The sequence below is a fragment of the Chrysochloris asiatica genome, unplaced genomic scaffold (assembly GCF_000296735.1).
Source record: "Chrysochloris asiatica unplaced genomic scaffold, ChrAsi1.0 scaffold00105, whole genome shotgun sequence".
Taxonomy (NCBI): Eukaryota; Metazoa; Chordata; class Mammalia; order Afrosoricida; family Chrysochloridae; genus Chrysochloris; species Chrysochloris asiatica.
Window position 1 is genome coordinate 9,944,975 of NW_006408623.1, and position 8,224 is coordinate 9,953,198.

Here is an 8,224-nt window from a genome sequence, read left to right on the forward strand (position 1 = left end):
CTGCCCACGGGCCCTGGCTCTCCTGCCCACGGGCCCTGGCTCTCCTGCCCACGGGCCCTTGCTCTCCTGCCCACGGGCCCTGGCTCAGCTCCTGTGGCTTTAGGTCTCTTGCCCCTTGGCTTCGCTTTTGAGTGACTCTGTTGCTTTATGTTTAAGTCACTGATCTTGTTGTCTGATATTTTCACCTCTCCTAAGTCCAGCCAGTTGTTGTTTTGTGCCAGCGAGTACAGGGTTTTGGAGGCTGTAAATCTTTATAGAAGCAGAAAGCTTCATCTCTCTCCCAAGGAGCAGCTGATGGTTTTGAACTGCCGACCTTGTGGTTAGCAGTTTGATGCTTATTCTGCAGCATTGCCAGCTCTAGAAGCTTTATTTGTGTTTGATATAAATTGAATTGTGCCTTTCAGTAAGCAAATCTGGAGCCGCGGTTTCTTCTAGTGAGACAAGGGCGCACAGGGCACCCCTGACTCTCTGACATTAGGGCTCTCTGAAAGAGCAAAAGTCAACAATGGTAAGAGTTACTAAGGGGGCTCTGGCACGTATCCTGTTGGTCTCCGTACTTTTCTGTAGGAAGAAATGGCCTGTTTTAAACATGGAGACGGAGAAACGTTCGCAGGTAATGTCCAGTTTGTAAAGAAACCCAGCTTGACTCATGGTTCCTCAGGTGGAGGTAGGAGCTGCAGGCTACGTGTGGAGTCGAGCTGATTGTGAGTCAGAGCCAGGATTCAGCTGTGGGAGGAAAGCTAGAGAAATCAGGGACTTAGCCTAGAAGACTTACTTCTCTCAGTCAAGGTCAGCGTTACCCCAGCTCTCCCAGAATGCCACATAATGAGGATGTGAGAAAATAGCCTAAAAAAGGGATTGTTGTTGTTGTTAAGTGTCATCAAGTCGATTCCGACCCATAGCGACCCTGTATAGGGTTTCCAAGGAGCGGCTAGCTGGTGAGCTGGAACCACTGACATTGTAGTTCAGACAGTTTTGCAGTCTCACAACTTTGCAGTCTGATGCATTAGCCCACAGCGCCACACCAGGACTCCAAAGAAGGGATTAGAATTCAAGAATCCTAAGTAATCTGGGTTGGGAGCTAGCTGGGGAGAGGTGGAGAGTTAAGGCAGTGTTGCAAACAGTGTGTTGGTATGAACAGCCCCCCCACACACATACACACACATATACACACACATACACATACACACAAATACACACATACACAAATATACACACACATACACAAATACACATACAAATACATACACACACATACACACAAATACACACAATACACACACACTCACACATATATACATACACACATACACACACATACACATACATACACAAATACACACACATACACAAATATATACACACACATACACAAATACACACACACAAATACATACACATACACACAAATACACATACACAAATATACACACACATACACAAATACACACACATATACACACACATACACACAAATACATACACATACACACACAAATACACACAAATACACACATACACAAATATACACACACATACACAAATACACACACAAATACATACACATACACACAAATACACATACACACATATGTACACATACATACACACATATACACACATATATACATACACATACACACATACATACACACACAAATACACACACACATACACATACACAAATGCACACACACACAAATACACACATACACACACATACACAAGCACACACACAGACACACACAGACACACACACACAAACACACACACATACACACACACACACACGCACACATACACACACACACACACATACTCCCAGTCCCCTTTCCTGATGGATTTACTTCTTGGTGCATTCACCTGGACCCATCACACATGAGCCCCCAGAAGACAGACCCCACTCTCTTCTCTGCCTTCATGGGGCTCATGTGTGATGGGTCACAGCAGGGAAGACCTACTGCCCGCATGGCCATGTCTGGTCACGAGGCGCACCTTCTTTGCTCCTTCCTGATTGTCTGATCTGCCGCTCTGCTCGCCTTTTCTTATCCATGGAGGAACAAGTGGTGAATAGCTTGAGCTCTGGCTACTTTGGGGGACTTGTTAGTGAACCCCGTGTCTTCTGAGAGACAGATGAACTGTGATCCCAGGTGAGATCAGGGTCCATAGGGTTTGCAGAGCCTGCTCCTCCTGGGTGGGGTGGCTGGAGCGGTGTGCTCCTATCATCACTTGTGTCCAGCACCCAGCGTGGCTTTGTAGACATGGCCAGTGTCCACGCCACGGAGTTGTCTTTGCACTGACGTGTCGCTCTTCACTCCAGGGAACTGTTGTCGAGCGACGCCATGAAGGAGTACAGCAAGGCTCGTGTCTACTTGGATGAGAACTACAGGTCCCAGGAACACTTCACGGTGAGTCCTTTCCTGCCACACTCCGAGCATGCGGGGCTGCTGGGCGTGCGGTGGGCCACACACACACACATGCTATGAGTACGCGTCTGGGGGGCCAGGTCTCGGAGAGCTCCTTGCTGAGCAGAACTGTGTCAGATGTGGGTCACAGGCTCTCTGCTGAACCTGAATCGTGACAGCCCTCGGGGGTTTCAGAGCTGCTCCCCACCAGGTTGGCACTGGCCAGGGATTGAGGTGGTTTATGTGGAGCCTTCCTGTGGCATCGGGTGTGCAGTTGAGACGTGCTCACTGGACCATACTCGGTGTGGCCGAATCTTCCTGTTGGTACTATGGACAGGCCCACAAGCCACCCCAGGTGTCAGCACTGAGCGGGCAGCCGGCCTGCTGCCCCCACACCAGGTCTCCAGCTGTCCACTGCCTTCAGAAGGCTTGGCTCAAGATGGGGAAGTCGAGGGCTCCATCTGCCCTCCTTTCTGGAACTGGATTTGCTAGGTGACCTGTGTAAGGCCTGGTGACTGGCTTGTCGGAGCTCTGGTGGCTAGAGGTGGAGGGCGGGGGACGTGTCCATGTAGTCCTAGATGCCTGATGGTCTGGACTTCTGCCAGGGCTGGCCTAGGGGAGGGGTTTTCTGGTTGTCTTGCCATGTGGAGATAAAAGGAGATAAAAGTCCCCTCAGCCCCGCCCCAAGACACCGTTGTTGTTTGCCCAGGATTAGTCTTTGCTGGTGGAGACTCTTTGTGTCCTAGAGGGTGGCCACTGCTCATCCAGCCAGTGTCCACTCCTCCAGCCCCAGCTGGTGGCCTCTGGCTGTCAGAGGGAGGAGAATTTAATTTTTGCAAGATTAATGGTGTCGGAGCAATATTTTCAGCTGAGTCTGGTTCGAATAATAGGCCATTAATTGAACAAGGAAATTGAAATGAATTTATCTTGTACATAAATGCTGTCACAGGCATTAATAGGGATCAGCACAGAGTGGCCTGTTCCCAGAAGGACGGTGGATCAGAAGCTGCACCTGGAGCCGTGCGCAGTGTGTGGTGTGGGGCCGCAGACACTTCCAGCCCCAGCGCCCTCTCCCACCAGCAGGTGGTGCTGCTACTGTGCGGGGCCTCGGAGTTTGGGGCCACAGCTGGGAGTCAGATTTGATCAAATCCTGAGAAGATTATGAGGCATGCAGTTGGTCCTGGGAGCCCAGGTCTCTGTCCTGCTGAGGCCCCTGGTCAGTGTCCTCTGAGTGGGGCCTGAGGCCTGCTCTCCGCTCGAGTCTGTCACCCTTGGCCGAGCGTGGTCTTCTGGAGCTCTGCAGCTTGCTGCTGACAGATGTGTGTGCAGTAAACAGCTCTCCGTGGATGGGGCAGGTGGACCAGCAGTGGCCTGGACGAGACCCTGAGGCCTCGTGTCTGGGGATGGGGTCCAGGTGGTGTTCTGGGAGGAAGGGCAGCATGGTGTGCTTGCCCACTGGGGGCCAAAGGGCAGACAGAGGATGTGAGCTGGGTTGGTGAGCGTCACCCAGCCCAGACAGAATGGTGAGGGCCCCATGGTGCTAGCAGGCGCTATGGGTTCCCGAGCAGGACAGGAGGGGCAGCTGAGTGTTAGGGAGCGAGGTGGAGGTCAGCAGCCCGAGGTCCTTGTTGTGGTGTGTGGTGATGACATCTGGGGACAGAAGCTGGTACAGGCTGTGTGCTCTAGGACCTCAGTCCCCTGGGCTGAGTTTGGATGGGCAGTGGGCACCAAGTGGCAGGCATTCAGTAGAGCCATGTGTTGTGCTAGGCCAAGGGTGAGGGGATGAGACAGAAGGAAGAATTGGGAGTGCTAGCAGGGCTGGACACTGGTCTGAGAGTTCCTGTGTGCTGGACACTGCTGTTGACCAGCTAGGCACAGCTCTGGGCAGGACATTTAGGTATACCAACAGCCCTGCCCTTTGTCACCTGAGCATCAGTGGGACCAGAGTCCTGATTTTCCAGGTCACAGGTGTCCTGGTGCCCACACAGTGCAGGACAGGGCCGAGTCCTGCAGTTGTAAGTGGCATTGGCCATCTGGCACGTGACATGAGTCGGTGGAGAGGTGAGGTGTTGCAGATCCCTGAAGCAGCCCCTCGGTCAGCCCATGAGCATCCTGGGCCATAGGCTGCTGTGCCCCCACCTGACCACCAGGGGCCCGTGGTCTCAGGTGGCTGGGGCAGTCTCTGTCCATGTGGTAGTTCCTGGGGAGGGCCGTCATTTCCCCTCCGCAGTGGTCCGGTGGCCACTCTTGGGGTGACAGCTGGGCCCGGCAGTGACCGGTGAGCCTTGAGTGGCCGTCCCTTATGCCCCACCATGTCTGCTCTTCTAAATAGGGCTTTAGAGGGATTTATGGGAAGTTAGTGGGGATTCTAGGTAGATTTTGATCTGGGAAGGAGGACGATGGGCAGATGAGGTGCTCTTTGGCTCACCAGCTTTCGGAACCGGTCCTCCCGGGCTGGCTTCCCTCCCTTCCTCAGGTGGGCGAGACAGGCTGATGAAGTGAGAGAAGCCAGATTGGTTTTCTGAGGGCAACGGGCCCTCCGTGGCCAGCTAAATCACGGCTGTCGGCCGGGCTGGCGGGGTAATGACCTGCCGAGCGCTGCGGCACCTGCCTCCCCGCGGGACGCGGTGATGTGCGGCGGGCAGCAGCGGGCTGCGGGGAAGGTGAAGCTGTCATATCGATCTTTTTAGCACTAAAATATGAGCCACTTTGCTCCGCGCCCGCTGCTGTGATGTGAAAAATAATAACTGGGATCCAAATTAAAAATATTGATCTCTGGAAGGTGTTGAGAGTAAATAAACACCTCCCAAGTTTTCGGGTCAGCCAAGAAACGGTATTCAGCAATAAATGTGTCGGCACGTCAGGGCCCAGGGTTCTTGATCTGTTTTTCCTTTGAATTGATTTTTCATTATTTACTTCCTAAAAGTGTTGGAATTTGGTGCGCCGCATTAAATCCCAGTGTTTGGGCAAATTCTTCCTGGGGCTGATGAGGTGCTGCTAATCCACTCACTCATTGATCGATTGATTTTCGACTCAATGAGCTTGCGGACCCTGCTTTATTCAGGACTTCCGTCATAATTTTTTATGCATTTAGGGTTGACTTTTTTATTCCCTCTAACAGATGAGCTGACATTGGCCCATCAAATGGGTGGGAGAACAGTTGCCACGGGTTAATTTTCCCGCGACTCCGTGCATGTTAAGGATGTGGTGGGTTCTCCTACCCACAGGACAGTGTTGGGACAACAAACGCCCTGACATACATACATCAGTTTACCCTTTGGGGCCAAGCACGGGTTGTGGTGGCCTCCTGGGAGCCCAGCCAGGGGTGCCCGTGAGCATGAGAGCACTGGACGCTGTGTGGTGAAGCTTGGGGCAGGGTCCTGGCTTACAGTGTGTCCCCTTGCACTGTGGCGGGACGGGCATGCTTCTCCAGGGGGAGGCAGGGGCTCCCTCTGCCATGGCCATTCATGGTTGTCAGCAGTTTGCTCAGCAAGACGGGGGCTTCAAGTTGGCCTGCTGTTGGAGGGGACAAGAGAGGGCAGAGGGGCAGTGGGCAAGGTGAGTCCTGGGGGCTCTCATGTCCCTGGGCTGACCCCACTCTGCAGTGCTTGAGAAAAGCAGTGAGGACACTCACAAATACATGCGCCTGTCTCCTCGGTGTTCATCAGAGGGAGCCTTCAGCACAGAGATGGCCCAGGGTAACCATGGGTCCCCGGGGAGTGATGACAAATGGAAATGAGGTGCCAGCATGGTGGGCGGGGATCCAGGCCCTGAAGCTCTTATTCAGCTGCGGTGTAGACCCAGCCCCCGGGAGGCATAGCCCCACTTGAGCACCCATGACGCAGACTTGCAAGCGTGTAGATGTGGAGGCTTGCTGACCGCCTGAGGGTGGGCAGCAGAGGTCAGGGAGCCCTCAGGTGCCAATGCAGCTGATCTCTAGCAGAGGGCTTGGCCTGGCTTTCTGGGTGTGCCCGGGCATGGAGCCTGTCCTTTCAGTCCAGAGACACTGGTGGTGGGCCTGATGCTGGGCACTGAGTTCAGCAGCAAAGGCTCCCAGCTGATGTCTGCCCCGGGGGCACTGTGTTCCAGGGCTCATGCGGACGGGAGGCCCAGACCGAGGCCTTGGCGTAGCAGACACAGTGGGCGCCTCTGTCAGGACAGGCCTGGGGGATGGAGATCCCAGTGTGAGTGTGTCTCCACCTGTGATCGGGAAGGAACCACATTTAAGCTGACTTCTGAACACTTAGCCGGAAGTGCAAGCTGACCTTTGCTTCCCAGTGCTCAGTGTCAGGCATTAGCTTAGGCCTGGCCGAACCTAGTCCATCCACACACTGCTTGGTGGTGATGTTGCTTCAGCTGGTCTCACTGTGCCAGAGCCGTGAACCTGGCTGAGAGCCGACAGCAAGGACATCCAAGCTCACACCCGGCACCGACTGAGCACCTCTTCTGGGACCAGCTCTGAGGGCACCGCTGTCCAGGCCCGATGGCGCCTTCTGGCGGCACCTGACAGGGGTGGCTTGTGGAGACATTGTAACTCACACAGCCAGGAGGTGGCAGTGTCGAGTTCCAGGCTGGCAAATGGGCTGTAGAACTGACTACACACTCCAGGCTCCACACTGTGTGTTCTCAGATACATACTATATGCCGCGTGCTACACGCTTCACATTTCATGCTACATGCTACACGCTCTACCCTGTGAGCTGCATGCTACATTCTCTACACTGCACACTGCGGACTCCATGTTCCACATGCTCCTCGCTACATGCTTCATGCTTCATACATGCTAAATGCTGCATGCTGCATACCAGATGCTTCATGTTCCATACAGGCTCCATACTGCATGCCATGTGCCAGATATTCCATGCTGCATGTGTACTCCATGCTGCATGCTCCATGCTCCATGCTGCATGTGTGCTTCACACTCCATACTGCTTGCTGCATGCTCCACGTCCCACACTGCAGCTACACTCTGCATACTGTGTGTTCCATGCATGCTTCACATTGTCTGATATGTGCTACATGAAACACACTGCATGTTCCACATTTCACACTGCATGCTACACGTTGTCACCAGGAGGAGAGCCACGTAATGGAGGAGACAGCAGTTGGCCACCCAGAATGGAGCTGGTTATGTTTCTAAGAGGGGCTCTCCATGAAGGTCACAGTGACAGATCTCTGATCTCTTGAGACCTACTGAGCGAAGGTCTGCAGTGTACGGATGGCTATGACAAGTGTATATTAAAGAACTAAGTAAGCAGATCCTAAGGCAGCTGTGAGCCCCAGGGAAAGCAGCCACAGCCTAAAGAAAGGGCTTTGTTGCCGAGAACTGCTTTCGTTGTAGTCCTATCAATACTGATTGTTGATTCAAATTAAAATATGATCCGGTGAGGGGGAGAGGATGGGGTCAGTGATGGTGTGTGTGTGTGTGTGTGGCACGTGTGTAGCACACATGTAGCACGTGTGTGTAGCATCAAGTAAAAGGCAGAGAGATAGTGTCCTTGTTGTTGTCCAGTGCTGTTGAGTAGGTTCTGACTCACAGTGAGTGACCTTGTATAGAGTTTTCAAGAAGCAGCTGGTGAGTTTGAACTGCTGAACTTGTGGTAAGACAGCAGTCCTGTGCTTACCCTACAGCAGCCCACCAAGAATTAAATCCTCATTGTTCATGGTGAACAAGCCATATTTAATTGATGAAACAAAATAATCTAGAAGAAACAATAGAGATAAAAAACCAAAAGAAAATCCTTAGAGAGAAGTTGCCTCAGGGAGGAGGGTGGATGCGTGGACAGGGAGGAGGGTGGATGCGTGGACAGGGAGGAGGG

The 8,224-nt window shown here is 53.0% G+C and overlaps 1 protein-coding gene across 1 annotated transcript in view; it reads left to right on the plus strand.

The window, feature by feature from the left end:
• The window catches only part of INPP5A (inositol polyphosphate-5-phosphatase, 40kDa), a 149,404-nt gene that overhangs the window by 69,385 nt on the left and 71,795 nt on the right, over nt 1-8,224 (plus strand). The window contains exon 5 of the mRNA XM_006867452.1: nt 2,321-2,408. Coding sequence (XP_006867514.1) covers nt 2,321-2,408 — 88 coding nt within the window. The remainder of the gene's footprint in view (nt 1-2,320; nt 2,409-8,224) is intronic.